Raw genomic sequence first — 26,703 nt, forward strand, 5'->3', positions numbered from 1 at the left:
GGGGCAGACAGGAAAACTATTCTTTCAACATTCTGATGAAAGAAATCAATAAACTAAATAAATGGAGAAATACTGCATGTTCTTGGATAAGAAGACTCAATATTGTCAAGATATCAGTCCTTCCCAACCTGATCTATAGATTCAACACAATCCCAATAAAACCCCAGCAAGTTATTTTGTGGATATCAACAAACTGATTCTAAAGTTCATGTGGAAAGGCAAAAAACCCAGAAGAGACAACATAATATTGAAGAAGAACAAAGTCAGAAGACTGACACTAGCTAACTTCAAGACTTACGATAAAGCTACAGTAATCAAGATAGTGTGGTATTGGCAAAAGAATAGATAAACAGATCAATGGAACAGAAAAGACAGCCCAGAAATAGACCCACACATATATGATCAACTGATCTTTGACAAAGGAGCAAAGGCAACACAAAGGAGAAAAAACAATCTTTAACAAATGATGATGGAACAAGTGAACATCCACATGCAAAAATGAATAAAATGAATCTAGAATCAAACCTGACACCACTTACAAAAATTAACTCAAGATAGATCACAGACCTAACTGTAAAATGCAAAACTATAAAAATCTTAGAATGTAACATAGAAGAAAACCAGATTGCCTTGGATTTGGCAATGGCTTTTTAGATACAACACCAAAGGCATAATCCATGAAAGAGATCACTGACAAGCTAGACTTCGTTAAAATTAAAAACTTCTGCTTTGAAAAAGACTGTTATGGGAATGAGAAGACAAGCCACACAATGGGAGAAAATACAGTCATCCTTTGGTATCTGGTACCCATGGGGGATTGGTTCTAGGACCTCCCCCAGATACAAAATCCATGCATGCTCCAGTCCCTGGTATTAGCATATAACCTAGGCACTTCCCCCCGTTTACCTTAAGTCAACTCTAGGTTAGTTACAATACCTAATACAACGCAAATGCCATATAAATATTTATTATATTACTTAGGTAATAACGACAAGGGAAAAAAGTCTGTATATGTTCAGTATGGACGCAATTTTTTTTCCTGAATATTCTTGATCCACAGTTGGTCGAAACCACAGATGCAGAACCCATAGATACAGAGGGCTGACTGTATTTGCAAAACACCTATCTGATAAAGAACTGTTATCCAAAATATACAAAGAATTCTTAAAACACAACAATAAGAAAATGAACAATCTGATTAAAAAGCAGGCAAAAGATCTAAACCTCACCAAAGAAGATATACAGATGGAAAATAAGCATATGAAAAGTTGCTCAACATCATATGTCATCAGGGAATTGCAAATAAAACAATAACATATCACTATATACCTACTAGAATGGCAAAACTCTGAAACACTGACAACACCAAATGCTGACAAGGATGCAAAGCAACAGAAACACTCACTCATTACTGATGTGAATGCAAAATGGTACAGCCACATTGGAAGACAGTCTGGTAGTTTCTTACAAAACTAAACATACTTTTATCACATAATCCAGCAATCATGCTCCTTAGTACGCAAATGAGTTGAAAACTCATGCCCACACAAATACCTGGACACAGATATTTAGAGCACCTTTATTCTTAATTGCCGAAACTTGAAAACAACCAAGATGTCCATCAGTAGGTGAATGGCTAAATAACTTGTGGTACATCCAGACAATGGATTATTCAGTACTAAAAAGAAATGAGCCATGAAGCCATGAAAATACACGGAGGAACTTTAAATGCATATTACAAAGTGAAAGAAGCCAATCTGAAAAGGCTACATGTTGTATGATTTCTAACTATATGACATTCTGGAAAATGCTAAACCATAGAAACAGTAAAAAGATCGATAATCGCCAAAGGTTGAGGGAAGGGAGGGATGAATAGGCAGAGCACAAAGGATTTTTAGGATAGTGAAGCTATTCTGTATACTGTAACGTTGGATACATTATAGATTTGTCAAAACCTGTAGAATGTACAACACCAAGAAAGAATCCTAATATAAACTATGGACTTTGGGTGACAATAATGAGTCAATGTAGGTTCATCAATTGTAACAAAGATATCACTCTGGTATAGGATGTTGATAGTGGGGGGCGGCTATGTGTGTTGGGGGCAAGGGGCATATGGGAATTCTCTGTACTTTCTGGTCAATTTTGCTGTAAACCTAAAACTGTTGTTAAAAAAAGTAAAGTTTATTTTTTTAAATGGAAAAAAAAGACAAACGTCAAATGAATAACCTACCTTCCACTTTAAGGACAAGAGAAAGAAAAGCAAACTAAACCTAAAGCAAACAGAAGGAAGAAAATATTACAGTGGAGATAAATGAAATTTAGAATGGAAAAACAAAAGAATCAAGGAAAACAAAAGTTGGTTCCTTGAAAAGATCAACAAAATTAACAAACCTTTAGTTAGACTGATATTGAGAAAAGAGAATACTGAAGTTACTAAGTCAGAAACAAAAGTGAGCATATTACTACCAACCTTAAAGCAATAAAAACTATGAACAACTATGCACTATGCCAACAAATTACATTACCTAGATGAAATGGACAAACTCCTAGAAACAAACTACCAAATCTGACTCAAGAAGAAATGGAAAATATAAATAGACCTATAACTAGTAAGATTTAATCAGTAAACCATGCATTCTATGAATATGTTGTATCACATTAATTGATGTTATTCAACCATAAAAAAAGAATGAAGTACTGATACATGATGCAAGATGGATAAATCTTTGAAACACTATACTAAGTGAAAAAAGCCAGACACAAAGGCTACATATTGTATGAATCACTTACACGAAATGCTCACAAGAGGCAATCCATAGAGACACAAAGTATATTGATGCTTGCCAGGGGACAGAGGGAGAGGGGAATGGGCAGTGACTGCTAACAGGTACAGGGTTTCTTTTCGGAGTAATGAAAATGTTCTGGAATTAGTGGTGATAGTTGTGGCCCCTTGTGAATATACTAAAAACCACTGAATTATACATTACAAAATGGTGAAATTAATGGTATATGAACTATATCTCAATAAAATGAGAAAGAGAGGGAGGGAAGGAGGGAGAAAAGAAGGGAGACAAAAAGGGGGAGACAGGAAGAAACAGGAAGTCAGCTAATGATATTAACACTAGATAATGCACATTTCAAAGCAAAAAATATTACCAGGGATAAAAAAGATCATCATGATAAGGAGTCAGTTAATCAAGGCAACATAGAAATCCTAAATGTTTATTCACCTATTAAAAGAGCGTCAAAATTTATGAAGTAAAACATTACAGCAACTGCAAGAAGAAAAAAGACAAGTCCAAAACTCTTTTCAGAAATTTCTTTTCTGTTTTGTTTTGTTTTGTTTTGTTTTACCAGCAGCTGGCCGGTATGGGGATCCGAACCCTTGATCTGGGTGTTACAAGGTTGTGCTCTAACCAACTGAGCTAACTGGCCAGCCCCTATTTTCAGAAATTTCAATACCCTTCTCAGGGCCAAGCCCGTGGCGCACTTGGTAGAAATTTCAATACCCTTCTCTTAATAGTCGACACAACAATTTGACAGATAATAAGCAAGGCTATTATAGACTTGAACAACAACTTGAATCGACTGACATTTGTACAACTCTCTACCCAACCACAGACTACATATTCTCCTCAAATATAAACCATTTACCCAGACAGATCATATTCTGAGCCATTAAATAAGTCTCAATAAATTCAAATTATTAAAGTCATACAAAGTATGTTTTCTGACCACAATGGAATTAAATTAGAAATCAGTAACATAAAGATCTCAGGAAAATCCCCAAATATTTAGAATTAAATGACCTAGTTCTAAATAACCCATGGGTCAAAGAAGAAATGAAAAGAGAAATTAAAAAGTATTTTGAACTTAAATAAACACAACATGTCAGAATTTGTGACAGAAAAATCTGTGGTAGCTTGGGAGATGGGGGGTTTGGGGAGAGATACTATGAACAAGTATGAGAAAAATTTCAGGGGTGATACATATATTTATTATCGTGATTTGGTGATGGTTTCATGAGTATATACATATGTCAAAACTTATCAATTTGTACACCTTAAATATGATCATGTTGCCTGTATGTCAATTACACATACCTCAATAAAGCTATTAATAGTGTGTATGTGCAACTATTTGTGTAAAATAAATACACATACAAATCACTGTATGTACAGAGACTATTTCTAAAAAGGTATATTAGAAAAAAAAGTGCTGGCCTTTATAAAAGGGAACTAGGGGATTAGGAGAAAGTAGTAGGAGGAAGACTGATTACAGATACTTATTGTTCAAATTATTTATAAATGTATGTTTTACATTTTATAAAATGTAAAATAAAATTTCAAAACTTGGTTTTTTTTTTCAGTGTTTCAAATGCTAGTTTTATCAATTTTATATCAATTACATCAACTTCTTACATTGTGTTTAAATCAAGATCCAAATAAGGAGAGTACATTGAAATGAGTTGAAATATCTCTTAAATTTCTTTTAATCTATAAGTTCCCTTGATCTGTTTTGGGTGTTTTCTTTCCTTGTTATTTATTTATTGAGGAATCTGGGTGGTCAAACCTTGTTTTAAATGCCCTTTGAATAAAGAACTAAGGTGAAGAGCTGTAACAAATGTTCTCCTCTACAGAAGATAAAACACTGCAAGTAGAAAACAATCCTCATGGGCCAAACCAGCACTCAAGGAAGAAGTTCCCACCTGAGGTTCCCAAAGCTGTCATGCAGGTCAGTGGAAAAGGTCTAAAGGAGATCACGGCCAGAAATAATAAAAGCCTCAGCACATCCTAATACATGCAGTCTGTTTTAGAAGCAAAATCTTTCAATGATCGCTCCCTTTTGATAAGAGCTTACAATGTTCCATGAACTGTGCTAAATTCTTTACAAGCATAATCTCACTGAACTCTATATAAGATAAGCATTTCATTATTATTCCCCCGTCACACATGAGTAAACCAAGGCACAGGAGAATAAAGTAACTACTCAAGCTTACACAACTCTTAAGCAACAGAGTGGGGACTTGAACCAAAGTCCTCCGACTCCAAAAATTACATGCTACCAGCTCTTGGATATTTTATTTCATGATGCCCACAGAACAAAATAACCTTGGTAGTAAATGGGCCAAGAACCACTGGTCAGATCCTATCAATGAGTAATGACATTTTCTAAAACTCCAAGTGCTGTCAGACCTAAAGGCAAAGAACAAACTGACAGACTAAAAAGGAGGTTCATGAGGGAAATCCTCAGGTAAAACACATAGAATAAACAGAGGCAACTGTCAGCTGAGGCAATGGCACTGAATGACAACGCTAGAAAGACCTAAACCAGTTTTTCCAAGCAAATAGTTCTCCCCACCTTCCCCTCTTTCAGTCTCCACCTCCTTGAGTCCAGGGGAGAAAACCAGAGCGGTTAGCAGCATCCACAGCAGAAATCGGGCTGGGAAACACTTAACATGGAAACCATAGGGAAAACCCCAGAAACACTAACCAAGGCAAAAATAAAGTAAAAGCAGAAAGACAAAAGGGCCACTTTAGGTAAATTTAATGACTATAAAAGCTGTTCATGTAGCAGCAAAGAGATGCATTTTCCATTTGATGTAAAGTTGCTTCACCGCTTGCAGCTTGTCTCCAAAGCTTCATTACCTCATTCATTAGTGACCAGTCATATCTCCCTTCCTGTTGGGAGGGAGTGCCCAAGTCAACTCAAGCCATCCACTCAGGTTAGCAATATGCCGAGGCATCCTTCAGAGTGGTCCTGCAGAAAGCATGTCCTTTAAGTGTCTGAGAGCTGGCAGAGGTGATCTGAAAGAAAACCAATCAGAAGAAGGCAAGGTAACCAGGACTGCACCATAGGAACTTAACATGGAGCCTCTACAGGAGAAGCTACCAAAAGGAATCTGATGCAGGTGAAAGGCCAGCAGAGACTGCATGGTTCCTGTGTGTCACCAGTCCCAGGAGGAAGAGATGTCTGATAGAAAGCAATGCATATAACTTAAGAAGTTAAAAATATATCACTCCCACACAGCCACTACTCCTTTCTCTCTTGGGAGGAGGCTCCTCCCCAGTTCTAACCATAGGGTTCAGGTGTTTAAATCTATTTTCTCTATGAAATTTGAGGCAAAGACATCAGCACACACTAGGGGCCGCATAGGTGCGTAGAGATTTAAGAAAACAGAGTGGGCCAAAGGAAAAATAAACAAATGGGATTATATCAAACTAAAGAGCTGCTGCACAGCAAAAGAAACAATTAACAGAGTTAAAAGACAACCAACAGAGTGGGAGAAAATATTTGCAAAATATACATCTGACAAAGGATTAATATCCAGAATATACAAGAAACTCAAACAACTTTACAAGAAAAAAACAAGCAACCCAATTAAAAAATGGGCAAAAGAGCTAAGTAGGCATTTCTCTAAGGAAGATATACAAATGGCCAACAGACATATGAAAAAATGCTCAACATCACTCAGCATCCAGGAAATGCAAATCAAAACCACACTGAGATACCATCTAACCCCAGTTAGGATGGCTAAAATCCAAAAGACTCTGAACGATAAATGCTGGCAAGGTTGCAGAGAAAAAGCAACTCTCATACATTGTTGGTGGGACTGCAAAATGGTGCAGCCTCTATGGAAAATGGTATGGAGTTTCCTCACACAATTGCAGATAGGTCTGCCATATGACCAAGCTATCCCACTGCTGGGAATATACCCAGAGGAATGGAAATCATCAAGTCGAAGGTATACCTGTTCCCCAATGTTCATCGCAGCACTCTTTACAATAGCCAAGAGTTGGAACCAGCCCAAATGTCTATCATCAGATGAGTGGATACGGAAAATGTGGTACATCTACACAATGGAATACTACTCACCTATAAAAACGAATGAAATACTGCCATTTGCAACAACATGGATGGACCTTGAGAGAATTATATTAAGTGAAACAAGTCAGGCACAGAAAGAGAAAAACCACATGTTCTCACTTATTGGTGGGAGCTAAAAATAAATAAATAAATTCACACACATACACACACAAAAAAACCGGGGGGCGGGGGGGGGAAGAAGACATAACAACCACAATTACTTGAAGTTGATACAACAAGCAAACAGAAAGGACATTGTTGGGTGGGAGGGGGGAGAGGGAGGAGGGAGGGAGGTTTCGGTAATGGGCCACAATAATCAACCACATTGTATATCGACAAAATAAAATTAAGAAAAAAAATTAAAAATTTAAAAAATAAATAAAATAAATAAATAAATTGAAAAAAAGAAAAGAAAAAAGAGTGGGAAAGTCAACTTACTAGGAATATATAGTAGGATCAGGATTTCAGGGCCATGCTGTGTGTCTGTTTGCATTTTATGATCATGAACGTGAAATGAGTGCAGTGGGTTTATGAGGCAGAGACTATTGCTTGTCCCCTGACATCTCATCTCTTCTTCCTCAGTAACAGAACTCCCAGTTTTTAGCAGGGCACATGGTCATTCCGAATGAAGACCACATTTCTCACTTCCTTGCAGTCATAGTCATGTTACTATGGGGAAGTGGAATATGGAACGTCTGTGAAGAATCCTGAAAGGACGAGGGCTGCCCTTCTCCTCTCTTCTCCTCCTTCCTGCTAGCTAGAATACAAACATGGTGACTAAAGCAGAAGCAGTCATCTTGGATTTTGATGGAACCTGGGGAATGCCACACACAGCAGAGCAAAAGACAGAAAAAGCCTGACCTCTGATGATCATGGAGCCATCACAACCACCAGTCCTGAACGTCCCATATCCAGATTCTTATGAGAAAGTGAATTCCTATCTTATTTAAGCCACTGTATTTTGTTTGTTTTTTATTGAAACATATTGATTATACTTATTTGTGGGGTACAGAGTTGAATTTCAATACATGTATACAATGTGTGATGATCAAATCAGGATAATTAGTATACTATATTCATCATTATAAAACTTAATCATTTCTTTGTGATGAGGACATCTGATTTCCTCTCTTCCAACCATTTGATAACATGCAGTAAGTTATTGTTAATTATAGATGCCTAGCTCAATTGTACACCAACAGAACTTATTTTTCCTATCTTAGCTGTTTTGTGTCCATTAACCAACCTATCACTCCCTCTACTTCCCATCCCCGCCTCTAGTAACCACAGTCCTGCTCTCTCCTTCTGAAAGTTCAAATTATTATTGTTGTTTCCTTATTTATTTGTGTGTTTTTAGCTCTCACTTATGAATGAGAACATGTGATATTTCTCTTTTTGTCCCTGGCTTATTTCACTTAATATAATTTTCTCTACCCTCATCCATGCTCCTGCAAATGGCAGAATTTCATTCTTTTTTATGGCTGAGTAGTATTCCACTGTGTATATATACCACATTTTCTTTATTCAATCTTCTTCCATCGATGGACATTTAGGTTGGTTCCATATCTTAGCTGTTGTGAACAGAGCTACACTAAACATGGGAGTGCAGGTATCCCTTCAACACAATGATTTCCATTCCTTTGGTATATACTCAGTAGTGGGATTGCTGGATCATACAATAGTTCTATATATATAGTTGTTTGAGAAACCTCCATACTGTTTTCCATAATGGTTGTACTAACTTACAATCCTATCAACAATGTATAAGGGTTTCCCTTTCACCATATCCTCCCGAGCATTTATTATTTTGTGTCTTTGAAAATAGCCAGTCTAACTGGAGTGTAAGCCACTGTATTTCAAGTTTTCTGTCACCACCATCTAACCTAATCTATGAAATACAGAGTAACTGTGTGCTTTTTCTCCACAACTGTTCAGCTACTTGCATGTAGATGCAGAATAAGCAAATAACCAGTCTCACCAGAGCTGGAGTTTAGGCAAATGAGCATAGAGGACAGGGAGACAAGAAAGTGAACTTCATGAAGGTGTGATTCTAATGCAGCCCAGAGAGAACATGAGAACAGCAGAAATGAGTGACAGAGAGAAAGAGCCAACAGAAGCCTAATTCCACAGCTCTTTCTTCATTTCAGTCCTTCCACTAAATCTTACTTGTAGGGCTTACTTCACTTAGTAACAAAAATGAGTCTTGAGTAACACAACACTGCCTTTCTATCTTTCTGACCTGATGGAATTTTTCCATTTTACAAAAGAATACCATACTGACACTACAACCCAACCCAACAATCTAACCTTTTTTTCAAGTGACCCATAGCTGCAGTGGAAAGAGTAGGAGGAGGTATAGAAAAACAACTAAAAACCAAAGAAGCAAAGGTTCAGAACAAAGTAAGAAAACAAGAAAATGTCAAAAATAACAACAACAAAAAAGAACAAATGGTGAAGCCTATGAGGGACTGTTTCCAGATCAATCACATTATTGACTTGTAGGAATCACTCCACTTGGGAAATCCCTAGGTAATATTTAAGTAAGGAAATCCCCAATCAGGACAAGAACAAAAAGGAGTGGACTATGAAGTCCCCAACCAGTAAACTGGTTGTAGTATAAGTTTTTGTCATATGGCCCATGCCAGGGTAATGAGCCTCCCTCAGCTGCAAGCCATGGACCATGGCACTCAGGACTCAAGAGAGAAGTGACAAATAAGAGCAAGAACAGAAAGCAGAGCAGAAAGTGAGGCACTAAGGAATAGGGAGGAGGACATAACACTGATCAACATCAGCAGAAAAAGAGTCACCCTCTCTCTCTCTCTCCCGTCTGTAGGTGCTCCAGAGTTCTGTGCTGATGGAGCATCTTTGCTGCTGTTTACCTTATCAGCACTGGATGTGAGGTAAAGTGGACATGAGAACCAAAAGAAAGGGAAGATGGCAGTAGCAGACCTGTGGCAGTGTGAGAAGAAAAGAGAGAAAAAGGAGGAGTAAAGGAGGACTATCCCCAGTGAACGGGGGAAAAGGAAGAAAGGGGAAATCCCACAGCCACAGAGCTAGGTCAGCTAGTCCAGGGAAGGGACCCAGGAAACTTGAGCTCATGCTAAGTTAGGGATGCCTGGGGCATCAGATCACAAAGGGCAGGCTGATCTCTGACAGAGAGCACTCTCCATTCACTCAAAATCATTTACACTTCCTGGCTTCTCTGCAACAGGAAACAACATGCTAGTACACACTCTAACCTCACCAAATTCCCACAAACAGATCTTCCAGGGCAAGAGAAAAATAAGAAAAAATAAGAAGGCATTAATTAGAAGCAATCTAAAATTCGATCCAAGGTACTCTTCCATTGTACAGTTTGAGAAGAGATTTTTATTTAATTTTTATTTCATTTTATATTTCTCTAGGAAAAAGCTTTATTCTCTCAAATTATTCAGTCTGATACTCACTTCACAATGCAAGCCAAAAGCCCAAAAGGACACCTTACCTTCACCAATACATAGTCCCCAGGCTGGGCTCTGATCCTGAGCCCGGGGTTAGTGGCATCCTCCATCTCTGCATCAGGGAAGATAACCTTAAGGTTTCCGTCATTCCGGCCACACAGGTCAGTGGCAGAGCGTTTACTGAGCTGCAGGAAGGAGAGAAGAATTTATGAATCTGTCACAGTAATAAGTTATTGGAGGGCAGACATTGTGCCTTCTCCATCTCAGACCATAAGAGTCTCACCCAAAGAGCATTCATTCTTTACCCAAGGAATCACTGAAGACTCATTGTTCAGTGCTGCTTCACCAACCAGGGTAATGCATGGCACACAACAGAAGCTCAATTTTGCTGACTATATTTTAATAAATCAACAATCAATGAATCTTCACAGAACTGCATTCTGTAGGAATGGACCTCCAATAGATTCAAAGCCAGGGACTTGTGGGTGATACACTTGGCAAACCGAATTTCACTTTACCCAGTCTCATAGTAATCACTCAGGAATGTTCTGGGGTTGTTTGGCCTAGGTTACTTGCCCCTACAGAATAGGCAGACTCAAAGCCAGAGTCTTCCACACAACATGCAAACGGTGAGACCAGGAGGAAAATAAAACCACTATGGTGGAATTAACTTCTAGAATATGTAGTAGTCTTTCTTTTCAAGCCATGATAAAGTGACAAGAATGAAATTTACCCTCCAGCCTTAAATAATCAAGAAATTGGGCAAAATATCCGATACAACTGTTTTCAGATACTAGACAACATATTGAGCAAGACTGATCTGTGAGAGAAGGAAAGCAAATAACATGAGCCCTTGAATCACCCCTGCTTCCTCCCAGAAGGCACATGCCAACCGGAACATGCGAAGCAGGGAGGGAGAGCTCAAGCACAGCATGGTTGTTCTCTCCACTCTGAAGAAAGAGGAGGGAACAGATTTCAGGGAGCCTGAAAAAGAGCTCTAAAAATATGCTCAGGGCTCCCTTGAGCTTTTGCTGGATACTAACACATGCTGAATGGTTCCCAGAGCTCATGTGGGGCTGTGAATCATTTGACCTACCACCAAATAGTCCTCACTGGTTCCTTGGGACATTCAGTAGCAACTCTTGACAGAAGGCCACACCTCAGTAGTAAAGCTAAACAAACTATCCCTAGAATAAAAAAGCTTTTCTAACAAAGCTTAAAAACAAGGCTTAAAAGGAGCACACTGAATTGCAAGCAACTTAACTGCCTATGAAAACAAAGCCCAATGCAAAATCCAGACACTCAAAAATGAACATCACAATCAAAAATCCAATCAAAATCATTAGATATGCCCAGCAGCAGAAAAATGTGACCCATAATCAGGAGAAAAATCAGCAATAGAAATAGACCAAGAAATGACAGCAATGATATAATGAGCACACAAAGACATCAAAAGCAGCTATTACAACTAAGTTCAAATATGAAATGAAGTTTCAAGGGAAAACAAAAACAGAGAGGAAAGAAGTAGACAATATAAGAAAGGAACCAAATGTACCTTATAGAGATGGAAAATATAATATCTAGAATTAAAAATTCAGTGGGTAATAGCAGATTAGATACTGCCAAAGAAAATAATAGTGAACCTGAACACAGAGCAATAGCAACTACCCAAAATGAAGCACAAAGATAAAAAAGACAAAAAAAATGAACAATTGCAGTGACCCATGGGACAATATCAAGTGGTTAGACATATGGGTAACTGGAGTACAGAAGGAGATGAGAAATGGTGGGGGTGGGTGGGAAGAAGAGGGAGCAGTATAGGAAAAATATCTAAAGAATAACAGATGAAATTTTTCCAGATTTGATGAAAACTGTAAACCCAGAAACTAAGAAGTCTCAAAAAAACCCCAAAGAAAACACGAGGGGTAAACACAAAGAAAACCTTTCCAGAACACATCAAATTCCTAAAAACAGTGATAAAGCGAAAATCTTAAAAGCAACCAGAGAAAAAAGGTATTTTGTGTGTAGAGAAAAAAAGAGAAGAATGATCACAAACTTCTTGTCAGAAGACAAGGCAAATGACGCCTTCAAAGTGTCAACTTAAAATTCAATACTCAATAAATAAATTTTTTTAAAAGGAAGTGAAATAAAGATTTCTTCATATAAAAAAAGCTAAGAAAATTCATTGCCAAAAACCTCATTACAAGACATATTAAAGTAAGTTTTTCAAGAATAAAGAAAATGATACCAGATGGAAACTTGAATGTACACAAGGAATGAAGAAAGCCAAAAATAGTAAATGAGTGGGTTAAGACAGAAGACTTTTCTCATTTTTTAAAGCTTTTTTTAAAAAGTTTGATGGTTTAAAGCATCAATGATTTGGGGACAGAGAAGTAAAACTCTATTACAACAACAGTGATCAGTATCAATGATTTGGGGATAGAGAAGTAAAAATCTATTTCTATTACAGCAATAACACAAAAGATAAAGGGACGAGACAGAAGTACATTGTTATAAGGGTCTTAAATTATACATGTTGAGTGATGCCCTGTCTGGGGTTAAAACAAATGGCCAAAGTGAATCCAAAGGACACATACCCTGCCTTTAGAAAATCAAGCTCTGGGCTGGCCAGTTAGCTCACTTAGGAGAGAGTGGTGCTGCTAACACCAAGGTCAAGGAGCTGGCTACCAAAAAAAAAAGAGAGAAAATCAAGCTCCTATATTCTTAAGTGATCAAAGACACAGGAAGGAGTTTAGTCTTCAATACTGCTTTAGGGAGGGATGGCCAGTTAACTTAGTTGGTTAGAGCTTGGTGTTGTAACACCAAGGTCAAGGGTTCAGATCCTGTTACTGTCCAGCCACCAAAAAAAAAAAAAAAAAAAATACTGCTTTAGGGAAACAATAGTCAGGTAAGATTTAAAGAGAATCTCTACTACTCCCTACAAAATGCTTACTAGTTACAAAAGGAAAGAGAATAACTTTACAGCCAAGAAGCCTAGAAGACACCATCTTAATGAAGTTTTCAAAGTCAATATCATCAGTAATGAGACAAATCAAAATTGTACACCACCTCATAGGATAGAATTAGAACACAAAATTTCTCTATATCTGTATGTGTTTAAAATTCTCCATAATGTAAAAAAAAAAAAAGGACGGGGTGGTTATAGGCTCTAGAGTGAGACAAAGCTAGGTCAAATTCTGGCTCTGCCACACACTAGCTGTGCAACCTTGGAGAAGTTATTCTACATTTCTGAGCTTCAGTTTCCTCATCTACAAAAGGGAGCCAATAACAGCACCGACCTCCAAGAACCATGATGGCACTCAGTGTGCTGCTGACCACAAAGTGCACAGTCCCTGGGAGACAGTAAATGCTCACTGAGTAATGTGAACTGTTGTCATGTTTTCTGCCACTCTGGATACAGCAACCTACTGTATTAAACTGGCCATGACTGAAGAAAAGGAAGTGTCATCTAAGAGAAAGCAAAGACTCCAACTGTTAGCCTTCAAAAATCCACTTATTGTCTAGTCCCAAGTGAGTAATGGCTTATTGGTTGGATGTATAAAAAAGAACCATGTTTTAGTTCATTTAATTATCTCGGGCTCTCTGTGGGGCTGATGAAGCCATGCACACAGATTAGCGACTTTTGCGTACTTATTCATTCAAAGACAAGTACAGTATTAAGATATACATATGTTATACATACCAAATTTTGATTGTGTGTATATACACATACACATACACACACACACACACGCACACACACAAATTAACAGAGCTTCAGGGACCACTGGGATGATAACAAAAGATCGAACATTTGTACTATCAGAGTCCTGAAAGAAGAGAAGACAGCAAAGCTGAAAAAGTACTCAAAGAAATATGGCTAAAAACTTCTCAAATTTGGCAAAAGATATAAACTCCAAACAAAATAAATGCAATGAAATCCACACCAAGACACATCACAGTCAAACTTCTAAACACTACAGACTAAGAAAAAAATCCTGAAAGCAGCAAGAGAAATGACACCTTCCTTCTAAGGGAAAAATTCCAATGACATAGCATTTCTCATCATGGAAACCCGAAGGAATTGGCACATTTTTTAAGTGCTGAAAGAAAAGAATTACCAACCTAGAATCCTATATCCAGCAAAAATATCCTTCAGGAATGAAGAGAAAATGAAAACATTATATTAACGAAGATACCTGTTAAAGGAAAGATGAGAGAAAATAAAATAAAGGAAAACTAAGAGAATCTTTTGCCAGAGTGGCTAAAGGAAGTTCTCTAGACAGAAAGGAAACAAAAAGAGAAGGACCCTTGAAAAATTAGGAAGGAAGGAAAAACCACGACTTGATTATCTGCACAGAAATTCCCAATAAAACTACAAAAAAAAAAAAAATTAAGTTCAGCAAGGTCACAGGATGCAAGACAAACATACAAAAATCAATTGCATTTATATAAAATAGCAATGAACATGCAAAAACCAAAATTAAAAATAGAATACCACTTAAAATAGCTCCAAAAATATTTTTAAATGAAATAGGTATAAATGTAACAAAACATGTACAGGGCTTGTATGCTGAAAACTACCAAAACTTTGATAATAAAAAAAAAAAAATCAAAGAATTTGGCTGTTTAGCTTACTTGGTTAGAACATGATGCAGATAACACCAAGGTCAGAGGTTTGGATCCCAGGGCCGGCTCATGGCTCACATGGGAGAGTGTGGTGCTGATAACACTAAGGCCACGGGTTCAGATCCCTATACAGGGATGGCTGGTTGGCTCACTTGGGAGAGAGTAGTACTGACAACATCAAGTCAAGGGTTAAGATCCCTTACCAGTCATCTTCTTAAAAAATAAATAAATAAATAAATAAAAAAGGTTTGGATCCCCTTACCAGTCAGCCACCAAAAAAAACATAAATAAAAAACATCAAAGATCTAAATAAAGGAGACAAACTGTGTTCTAAAAAACAAAAAACTATAAACACACACACACACAAATGTCCTCACCCCCTCAACCAGTACCAGCTGAGTACAACCCACAGAGGTCTTGTTGGCTTTTGTTGCTTCTTCTCGAAAGACATTGATAAGTTCCTCCAAACGCCTTAATTTTACCTCTTCCGGGACATCATCTTTCAGCCTGTGATATGCCCGTGTCTTCTATTAAAAAAAAAGGGGGTGGAAGTAACCAAGGACTTGTAGAATTCATTCTTAAGGCACAGAGGAGGCCATATTCATGCTATTTACAAGCTATAAACACATGTACAAAAACCCAAGCCAGAGCCAAGAGCGTTCTCTGGCTCTGACAGCATTCCAAGAGAAAAAGGTAGTGGGATGACATTTTTGCAAGGGTTAAAATCTAAATTTAGCATATGAAAATCATGGACTCAAAATTACTCTTGATATTTATCCTAAGGTTACACCTGGAATATACTAAATAAATCACATACTAGGTTACTCAGCAGCACTGTTTATAAAGACACAACACGCAGCTGGTTAGACATGGTGTCATAACACCAAGGTCAAGGGTTCAGATCCCCATACCAACCGGTCACCAAAAAAAAAAAAAAAAAAAAAACATAAGATGCAAAGCAGCCTAAAAATTTATCAATAGGTAACTAGTAAAAGAAATTACGATGTATCTACATAATGTAATATCATGCTGCTGTTAAAAAGAATGATAGCTTTATATGTATTGATACAGATTGTTCTCCAAAATATACTATTAACTAAAATGAGCAAAGTACAGCAGCTGGCTGGTTAGCTCAGTTGGTTAGAGCACTGTGCTATAACACCAAAGTCAAGGTTCAGATCCCCATACCAGCCACCATCAAAAAAAAATTTTAAAATGAAGTACAGATCAACCTGTATAATATGATAGCTGTTCTTTCCTGTGGTAAGAATACACACACACACACACACACACACACACACACACACACACACACACACACACACACGTTTATAAATACATGTAATATCTCTGCAAGTTTATAGAAGAAACTGCTAAGAGTGGTTGCCATAACTGAAAAAAATGAAAAACTAGGCAACTTGGGGAGAAGAACTACTTCTTGCTGTACACCATTTTAACCTTTTGAATTTTATACCATAAGCATGAATTACCTAGTACAAAAAAGGAAAAAGGAAATTTATCCTTGAAAAGCTTTTAAATCATCTAAAACCACAGTGTGTACATATGCTTATACGTATTATGTCATGGGTTCAGTCATTCATCAGCCAGCTTTTCTGAGCCCCATGGCCACGGGACCCTCAGCCTCCAGCCCAAACACAAGGCACGTGGCCCTCAAGGTGGATGGAGGGATGAGACTTGATCCATGCAAATCCATCCCAACAACCAAGAAAGTGGCAACAGACCAGGACTATTCTCTCTCTGCAGGAAATATGCATTATTCTCCCTTTCCTTCCTACTCTCCTTCTGCTTTGTTTTCCTCAGAATCTTTCTTAAAGGGGAAACTCCAAAGTGGGAATCAGTGGGTTCACCTGGCCTAGAAAAATGGAAACTAGAAATCACTAAAGAAGGCTGGGAAGACAATAAGGGGCTTCTGTGAAACAAACCACATCTGTAGACCAAAAAAGAAGCTCCGCATGTTGAGAAACAATTTTAGATTTCTTGTAAAGAGAATAATAATCTCTCTCCCTCCACATTCAAATTTTAAACAATCTAAACATAATTTTAAATATTTTAATAAAGAGGAATACCGGCACAGTAATCTTTTTTCATCAAATTACTGAATTGTGTCTAGTAGTAGACAGAGTTGATCAAAAAAATGAAAAAGAAGTGAATGGTAAGAACCTGTGGTTTCTCAAGGACTGTCTTGCTGCCATTCTCTTTTCTGCCAGTTGTCTACAACCAACCCCAAGCTGGTCAGGCATGATGTCAGTCCTCCCCCTCCCCAGGCTTACCTGTCTCATGCTGTAGGCAAAAAGAAAGCCTATGTTGTACTGAACTTCCCGGAGCAAAGACACTGTCTGGAGGTGATCCTCCTCCGTCTCACCACAAAAGCCAGCAATGAAGTCACTGCTGAGGCTCACACCTGTGACATACAACAAAGGACAAAGGACAACAGGTCCCTGCCGCTTACCTTCAATAGAAGTCATTGGCATTTGTGGATTACAAAGGAAGGGACAGCAATTATTAGGCCTTCCCTGGGCCTATTAAGCCCACTTGCAGGTAAAACAAAATAGTCATCATGGAACAAGGAGGAGTAGGCCTGCTTACCCACAACTTTCCATGCCAGAGCCTGACTTCTCAGCCTACATTCCCCTCAGCATGTAAGATATTTTCACTTCAAATGCTGGATTTAGGGATACCATAAGAGTCCACATTTTCATATTGGTCCTGCTTTTCCTAGTAAAAATCTTGCAGCACCTTACACAAATACACTTTTGAAATTAGGTTGACACAATGTCCATTTCAGACAGTAATGGCAGTAACTACCAGTTACTGAATACTTACTAAGTGCTATACTTTATCTATAGTCATGCGTCGCTTAATGAGGGGGATACGTTCTTAGAAATGCGTCATTAGGCAATTTTGTAGTGTGAACATCATAGAGTGTACTTACACAAGCCTAGATAGTATAGCCTACTACATACCTAAGCTAAATGGTATAGCCTATTGCTCCTAGGCTACAAACCTGTACAGCATGTTAATGTACTGAATACTGTAGAAGATTTTAACGCAATAGCATTTGTGTATCTAAACACAGAAAAGGTACAGTAAAAATATGGTATAAAAATTTTTTAAATGGTACACTATATAGGGCACTTATCATGAATAGAGGACTGGGAGTTGCTCTGGGTGGGTCAGGGAGTAAGAGGTGAGTGAATGCAAAGGCCTAGGACATATTGTACACTATACCCTACTGTAGACTCTATAAACACTATACACTTACGCTATACTAAATTTATTAAAAAATAAAGTAACTGCACTATGATGCTACAACAGCTACAATGTCACCAGGCGAAAGGAATTTTTCAGCTCCATTATAATCTTATGGACCATCGTATATGCAGTCTGTCATTGGCCAAAACGTCATTATGCGGTGCATGACTGTATTTAACTTAATCTATTTAATTATCCCAACAATCCAATGAGGTGAGTACTATTAACTCCACTATCTGAGGAGGTAACTACTAAGCCCACTTTACAGCCCATTTTATAGATGAGGAAACTGCAGCCCAGAGAAGTAGAATATCATATCTGCTGTCGCACAGCCTGCAACAGTGGAGCTCAACCCAAAGTGAGTACACCTGGCCTCCACACTATCCTGCCCCATCAGAACGAAAGTGTTTATGCAAAATACAAGTTACAATAATTAGAAATATGGAGGAAAATGCAGACATGCTCAACTAAACCTACACTAAAAGACTACAGAGTAATTTTATTAGAAGGGAGAGAAAAGAAAAGGGAGTAAGGGTTAAGATAATAGGAAAGAAATTATCTCTAAAATGTACAGTAACAACTTGCCATAAAGCTAGTCAGAAAAAGTATACATTTTTAAAGGTATCAATTGCCCCCAATCAGAATTAATTTAAACCATACCTTTCTCAGTTTACGAGAAGGGATAAGAACTTTCCCGTATGTTCAGAAACACAAAGACTAGACATAAGGGATTTCTTTAGCCTTGAGGCCACAATCTGATCCACACCTCTGAGTATTGCCAGCAGGACCGAGACATCAAAAAATCAGAAAGATATAAAAGAAAGAGTAGAAGGAAAGAGAGAGAAAGAAATGAAGAGAAGCAAAAGAAGTAAAAAAGGTATTGGCAGCTGCCTGCATCTGACCAGGAAGACTCTGGTCTCTGGTAGAGCAACATGTTCGGCCGAATGTACCTGGAATAGACTCTCTGATATGGTGAATTAACTCCACATAAGCTTCTCTTGAATATCTGCAATAAAGAAAAAGAAAAGGCCTAGATGAACCAATCTTCTTTAAGTGAATGCTTTTTTTTTTTTTTCCCCTTCTGACTGGTAAGGGAATGCAGCCCTTGGCACGGTGTGGTCCGCACCACGCTCAGCCAGTGAGCGCACCAGTCATCCCTATATAGGATCCGAACCCATGGCCTCGGCGCTCCCAGCGCCACACTCTCCCAAGTGAGCCACGGGGCCGGCCCTTTAAATGAATGCTTTGAATTCCTGCATGTGAGGACACAGTACAAAAGTAGGTTAAAGTATCCAAAAGGGCCCTTAAGATCCAACTCTATCTAATCAAGAGCCTATGAATTTTTCCAGGACATAAATTATTTTAAATAGCCTTTTTAATTTAACTAATAAATCAAGACAAATTAAACATTTAAGAGGACCTCTAAAATCCTTTGCCACTATAGAAAACAAAGTAAAGCACTAGTTCAGTAAAGCTTGCTTTGGGTTGCATTCTTCCCTCTTATTTCTGCAGTACTTATTATTCCCAAAATAAGTGGACACAGAGCAATACATTTGTTAAAACATAACAAACTTTAACGTTAAAAGTTAAGGGATTTAATATAAAATAAACAAAAAAAGTTAAGTGATTAAAATCTCAGAGTATGCCATGCAGTAGGGGCTTAATAAAAAAATATGCTAAATAAATGAAAATGAGTGACCCAGTCCTTAGTCTATGCTTACGGAGTGGGCAGAAGCAAGTTCCAATGTCCACGGATTTACTCAAACAATAATCTTTAATTGAGCAGCTACTATATGCCAGACACTATGCGAGGTTCCGAGCAATACAGAAATTGTTTGGTCATTAAGAAAACATAGAAAGGTGTGGGATATCCTCTCCCCAAGCAAGACTGACCCCCTCCTCATGGCCTCCAATACTCGGCTGCTTCCACTCTGGGCTGGCAGGTGGATCTGTTTACAAATGTTGTCTCTCTCATGAATCAGCTGCAGAACCTGATCAAATAGAACACATTAAAGGTAGTCTAAGTTTCACAAACAAACCTTGTAGAAAGGAACATCACTCCCACTATTTCTCCACCAGGGTTAATTTTCAAGTAATTAAAAGGCTGATTAAATCAAACACATGAATTACCCAAATCCCTAACTTTTGCTCAAGTCACCTTCTGTCTGCCCCATACATTTCACCTGATGGCATCTCTGCTTTCAAAAAGTGGTGGGAAGAAAGCAAGCAGAGGTCAGATTCAAGCCATGGCACTGTTTACAGGCAGTGCTGACACAAGGGTTGGCAGGCAAGGAAGGAAAAAATGACATTTCTTTCATCTAGTTTACAAATTAATTAGCCACTTTAAGTGATACCATCAAGAAATTAAAACTAGGAGAAAATACCATAAAACATATTGACAAAGGATTTGTATCAAGAATACATAAAGAACTTTTACAATTCATTAAGAAGACAAAAAACCCAGGGGGAAAACAGTGGAAGTGGGGGCCAAAAGACAGGCATTTCACCAAAACAAAAAACCTTCAAAAGAAAGATTTTACATGTGGACTATTTATTCCATGCTAGGCACTGTACTAAGTACTTTTGACACATTATATCTATTTTCCAACAATCCAAATCAGGAGGTAACTATTAAGCCCACTTTACAGATGAAGATGACAAGTTGAAAAGGTTAAACACCAATGGATAAAGAGTAGAAGAGCTGGGATTTTAACCCAGGTCTGCCTGAGGCTAAAGTCTGGGCTGTTTCCCACTGCATCACATTGCCTTCCTTCCTGTCCTCCCCACACCATTACCACCACCACCATCACTATCACGTAGCTGCCCACTTTGTAATAAAACCTTTCTCTGCACAGCCGTCATGGTCCCACAGGTAGTCTTAACCTCCCATTCACGATCAGTCCTATCTCCAGCCCCTCCTTGGTGGACTTTGAATCTTTGCAAAGGGCCAGTGGATTCAGAGGGTGATATAGCCAATACACCACAGGATCCCTGGGCAGGACTCAAGGTTTCTGCTGCATCCCTACTCAGTCCAGCCTTTGGCATGCTTAAGAATAATGATATCAGTTTGTCACAGCTGTTGACACTCACCTCATCAGGAAAATCCTTGGGGTGGGGAGAGGTGAAACGGATCCTCATTTCAGGATCTACTCTGGAGACCTGATCCAGAAGGTGGGCAAAACGAAGCCCCCCTTGCTTGGTTTTATAGTTGGTGGTAAAGCCACGGCTGAGGTTGGTAGACACCGCATTGTTGAACTGTACCTCTGAATTGTCCCGAAAACTATTAACATTCTGACCAAGAAGTGTCACTTCTTTCAGCCCCTGAAAAACCGAAAACATATTCAAAGCAGGTTAAAAACTTGCTGGGTAGCTTCATGCCGAATCACTAATTAAAAATTAGCTGAACCTACCAAGAGCCATCTATAAACGTGTTCTGTCTTTAGCCCAATAATTTCATACTTGGGCACCTTGTCCAAAGAAGTAAACTTCAGAATGAAATGTTATGGGGCTGGCCAGTTAGCTCAGTTAGTTAGTGTGCAGCTTCATAATACCAAGGTCACGGGTTTTGATCCCAGACTGTGGTACTGGCCAGCCACAAAAAAAAAAAAAAAAAAAAGAAAGAAAGAAAGAAAAAACCTTATGTAAAATTTAATCTTCAAAACATTATTTAGAATAGCAAAAATCTGGAAACAAACTCAATGTTCAATAACAACAGTTAAAACACACTGTCAGATTTTGAATGAGTATATAAAGTATTCTTACCAAAAAACATTTAACCTAAATCAATCAAGCTTTTACACCTAAATTTCCAGCTACCAGAATTCAGGGGACTACATTAAAAGACAACATGAGGAAGCAATCAGACAAACCCAGACTCATGTTGAGTCTCTTCAAAAAGTTAATGCATCTTTTAAAGCAAACAACAAAAACAAAGTGAAAGGGCTGTTTTAAATTAAGAGAAAATGAGGGGCTGTCCAGTTAGCTTAATTAGTTATAGCAGGGGGTTGGTAACACCAAGGTCAGGGTTCAGATCCAAGGCCAAAAAAAAGGAGTAAATTAAGAGAGACTGAAAAGATACGGCAACCAAGTGCAACTGCACAAATATTGGTTCGATCTTGGTTTGAAAATAAAAAAGCAGTCTCGAATGAGTCCTTGTATTTCAGATGAATCAGTTGTAATATCGCCTTTTTCATTTCTAATTTTTGTTATTTGAATCTTCTCTCTTCTTTTTTTTTGTTAGCCATGCTAATGGTTTGTCAATTTTATTTATCTGTTCAAAAAACCAACTTTTTGATTCATTGATCTTTTGTATTGTTTTTTGGGTTTCAATTTCATTCAGTTCTGCTCTGATCTTAATGATTTCTTTCCATCTGCTAACTTTAGGGTTGGATTGTTCTTGTTTTTCTAGATCTTTAAGGTGAAGTGTTAGGTTGTTCACTTGCCATCTTTCCATTCTTCTGAGGTGAGCATTTAATGCAATAAATTTCCCCCTTAATACTGCTTTTGCAGTATCCCACAGGTTTTGGTATGATGTATCATTATTTTCATTAGTTTCAATAAATTTTTTGATTTCCTGCTTGATTTCTTCTTGGACCCATATGTCATTAAGTAGAAAGCTGTTTAATTTCCATGTGTTTGTATAGTTTCCAGAGTTTCGTTTGTTATTAATTTCTAGTTTTAATCTATTGTGGTCTGAGAAAATACATGGGAAAATTCCAATTTTTTTGAATTTATTGAGACTTGATTTGTGACCTAATATGTAATCTATCCTGGAGAATGATCCATGTGCTGATGAGAAGAATGAACATTCTGAGGTTGTTGGATGGAATGTTCTGTAGATAACTGCCAATTCCGATTGGTCTAGAGTATTGTTTAGATCTTGTGTTTCTCTACTGATTCTTTGCCTAGATGATCTGTCCAATATTGACAGTGGGGTGTTCAGGTCCCCTGCTATTATGGTATTAGTGTCTATTTCCTTCTTTAGGTCTAATAGAGTTTGTTTTATAAATCTGGCTGCTCCAACATTGGGTGCGTACATATTTATGATTGTTATTTCTTCTTGATGGATCAGTCCTTTTATCATTAAGTAGTGTCCCTCATTGTCTCTTTTTATGGTTTTTAGTTTAAAGTCTATTTTGTCAGATATAAGAATAGCTACTCCAGCTCGTTTTTCTTTTCTATTTGCATGAGCTAAGTAGGCATTTCTCTAAGGAAGATATACAAATGGCCAACAGACATATGAAAAAATGCTCAACATCACTCAGCATCCAGGAAATGCAAATCAAAACCACACTGAGATATCATCTCACCCCAGTTAGGATGGCTAAAATCCAAAAGACTCTGAATGATAAATGCTGGCAAGGTTGCAGAGAAAAAGGAACTCTCATACATTGTTGGTGGGACTGCAAAATGGTGCAGGCTCTACGGAAAATGGTATGGAGGTTCCTCAAACAATTGCAGATAGATCTGCCATATGACCCAGCTATCCCACTGCTGGGAATATACCCAGAGGAATGGAAATCATCAAGTCGAAGGTATACCTGTTCCCCAATGTTCATTGCAGCACTCTTTACAATAGCCAAGAGTTGGAACCAGCCCAAATGTCCATCATCGGATGAGTGGATACGGAAAATGTGGTACATCTACACAATGGAATACTACTCAGCTATAAAAACAAATGAAATACTGCCATTTGCAACAACATGGATGGACCTTGAGAGAATTATATTAAGTGAAACGAGTCAGGCACAGAAAGAGAAATACCACATGTACTCATTTATTGGTGGGAGCTAAAAATTAATATATAAATTCACACACACGCACACACACACACACACACAAAAAGCGGGGGGGGGAAGAAGATATAACAACCACAATTACTTGAAGTTGATACGACAAGCAAACAGAAAGGACATTGTTGCGGGGGAGGGAGGAGAGGGAGGAGGGAGGGAGGTTTTGGTAAGGGGCAACAATAATCAACCACAATGTATATCGACAAAATAAAAGTTAAATAAATAAATAAATAAATAAATAAATAAATAAATAAATAAATAAATAAATAAATAAATAAATAAGCAATGAATATTTTGAAGAACTAAGAAATTTTGAATATGGACTACATATTAGATAATATTAGATAATTATTCATCTTCTTACCTGTGATAATGGCAGTATGGTTGTGAAGGGATAAATTCTTATTTTTAGCAGATACATACTGCAGTATTTAGGGTTTAAGCGGCCTGATGTCTACAACTTACTTTCAAGTGGTTCAGAAAAAAGTATATTTACACATTCATGGAGATAGGTGGATAAAGCAAATATGACAAAATTTTGTCATGTTAGTTATACTAGTCCTTCAATTTGTCTGTATTTTAAAATTTGCATCATAAAATTTCATAAAGAAAATAATGGTTGCTATAAATGCTATTTTTTGTAACTTTTTTTTGACAATTTACAATCGTAATTTTTCTGTAAGTTTGAAAACAACTCCCATATACCCTTTTCCCAGATTCATCAATCAACATTGTGCCCCCTTTACCACTCACACTCACACATTCATATACACATTCTCTCTTCCTACATACTTCATCTCTCTGTATACACACACATACACAGAGGTACGCATCTTTTTAAGCCTTCTGAGAATAAGCTGCAGACATCATACTCTTTTACCCCTAAATACTTCAGTACATATTTCCTAAAAATTAGAACATTCTCCTACATAATCACAGGACAATTATCAAAATCAGAATTACAAGGGTACTTCAAAATACTTGTGGAAAAATAGAATTAAAAGATAATGGGAATCCTTCCATAAACTTTTTGAAGTGCCCTTACATTAATACAATACTATTACCTAATCCACATTCCATAAATCAAATGTTAACCAACTGTGCAATAATGTCTTTTATAACCTTTTTCTTTTTCCTGATCAGAATCCCAGTACAGGACCATGCAATGAATTTAGTTGTCATGACTCTAGTCTCCATAAAGACTATTTTTACAAGTTGTGACATACTGTCAATCTAAAAAGTAAGATATACTAAATGTAACGTGGATCTTGAAATGGATCCTGGAAAAGAAAAGAGACAATAGTGGGGAAACTGGCAAAATCCAAATAAAGTCTAAAGTTAGTTACTAATAATGTAACTAACTAACCATCTCTTACTTTTGACAAATGTATCAAAGTTAAGAGGTTAACATTAGTGGAGATTCTATGTACTACCTTTGCAACTTTTCTGTAAATTCAAAGTTATTCCAAAGTAAAAAGTTTAATTTGGATAAAAAGGCAGGATATTAAACTAATTGAAAACATACACACATAAAAAGACATAAAAACCAAATGCAGAAAGATTAATAGGAAAACTGGGGAAATCTGAATAAGGATGTATTGGGATGAGACAGTATTTAGCAACTTTTGTTAATCTTCCTAGAAGAACTAAGAGTGGTGAAAATCTCATTTTTTAAAGATGTATAATTGCAGTCACGTCCCCAATAACAACATTTCAGTCAATCAGAGACCATATACACGACAATGGTACCATAAGATAAGTGTGTAGTAGGCTATACCAACTAGGTTTGTGTAAGTACAGTCTATGACGTTCACACAACAATGAAATCATCTAAGGACGCATTTCTCAGAACATATGCCTGTTGTTAAGTGACGCACGACAGTACTTAAGGGTGAAATGCCATGCTCTACTTTGAAATACTTTATGAATAACAGTAAAATAGATTAAACAAATATGGCAAAATGTAATAATTATTAAATTTAGGTGATTGTTAGCTAGGGGAGTGGGGTCATTACGCTATCTTTTCTGTGTGTACTTAAATATTTTTCATATAAAAAGATTTTTTTTTTTTTTTTTTTTTCTCGTGACCGGCACTCAGCCAGTGAGTGCACCAGTCAGTCCTATATAGGATCCGAACCCGCGGCGGGAGCGTCGCCGCGCTCCCAGCGCAGCACTCTACCAAGTGCGCCACGGGCTCGGCCCCATATAAAAAGATTTTTAAAAAGATACTTTTTTTAAAAAGATGCCTACTTAGAAGACTTCCAATCAATAACCACTGTTTGAATGAATAAATGGACATTCTGCTAAAGGCACAATATTCTATTCTCTTCTCAACTATAGTCTAAAATTCTAAATGAGGGCTGGCCCGTGGCTCACTCGGGTGAGTGTGGTTGTGATAACGCCAAGGCCATGGGTTCGGATCCCATATAGGGATGACCGGTTAGCTCACTGGGTGAGCGTGGTGCTGACAACACCAAGTCAAGGGTTAAGATCCCCTTACCGGTCATCTTTTAAAAATAAAAATAAAATTAAAATTAAAATTAAAATAAAATAAAATAAAATAAAATAAAATTCTAAATGAAAGAAAAAAACCTTTTAAAAAAGTTACCCTACAAGCAAAATCAATAGCTAACAGATACTTTAAAACAACAAAGCAGAATCTTAATTTTCCACAAGCCTATGGGTTTGAAGTAACTAAA

General features: G+C 37.5%; 1 protein-coding gene across 3 annotated transcripts in view; it reads right to left on the reverse strand.

Moving 5' to 3' along the window:
- Positions 1-5,448: 5,448 nt before the first annotated feature.
- CDK5RAP1 (CDK5 regulatory subunit associated protein 1) overlaps positions 5,449-26,703 on the reverse strand; it is a 39,136-nt gene continuing 17,881 nt past the window's right edge. For all 3 annotated transcript variants that reach the window (XM_063100652.1, XM_063100643.1, XM_063100632.1), the window contains 7 exons: positions 21,303-21,533; positions 20,106-20,203; positions 19,163-19,218; positions 17,231-17,361; positions 15,317-15,466; positions 10,355-10,495; positions 5,449-5,810 (listed from right to left, as the gene is read on the reverse strand). In XM_063100652.1, the coding sequence (XP_062956722.1) occupies positions 5,730-5,810; positions 10,355-10,495; positions 15,317-15,466; positions 17,231-17,361; positions 19,163-19,218; positions 20,106-20,203; positions 21,303-21,533 (888 nt within the window). In that variant the 3' untranslated portion in view covers positions 5,449-5,729. The remainder of the gene's footprint in view (positions 5,811-10,354; positions 10,496-15,316; positions 15,467-17,230; positions 17,362-19,162; positions 19,219-20,105; positions 20,204-21,302; positions 21,534-26,703) is intronic.

The sequence above is a fragment of the Cynocephalus volans genome, chromosome 1, assembly GCF_027409185.1.
Source record: "Cynocephalus volans isolate mCynVol1 chromosome 1, mCynVol1.pri, whole genome shotgun sequence".
NCBI lineage: Eukaryota > Metazoa > Chordata > Mammalia > Dermoptera > Cynocephalidae > Cynocephalus > Cynocephalus volans.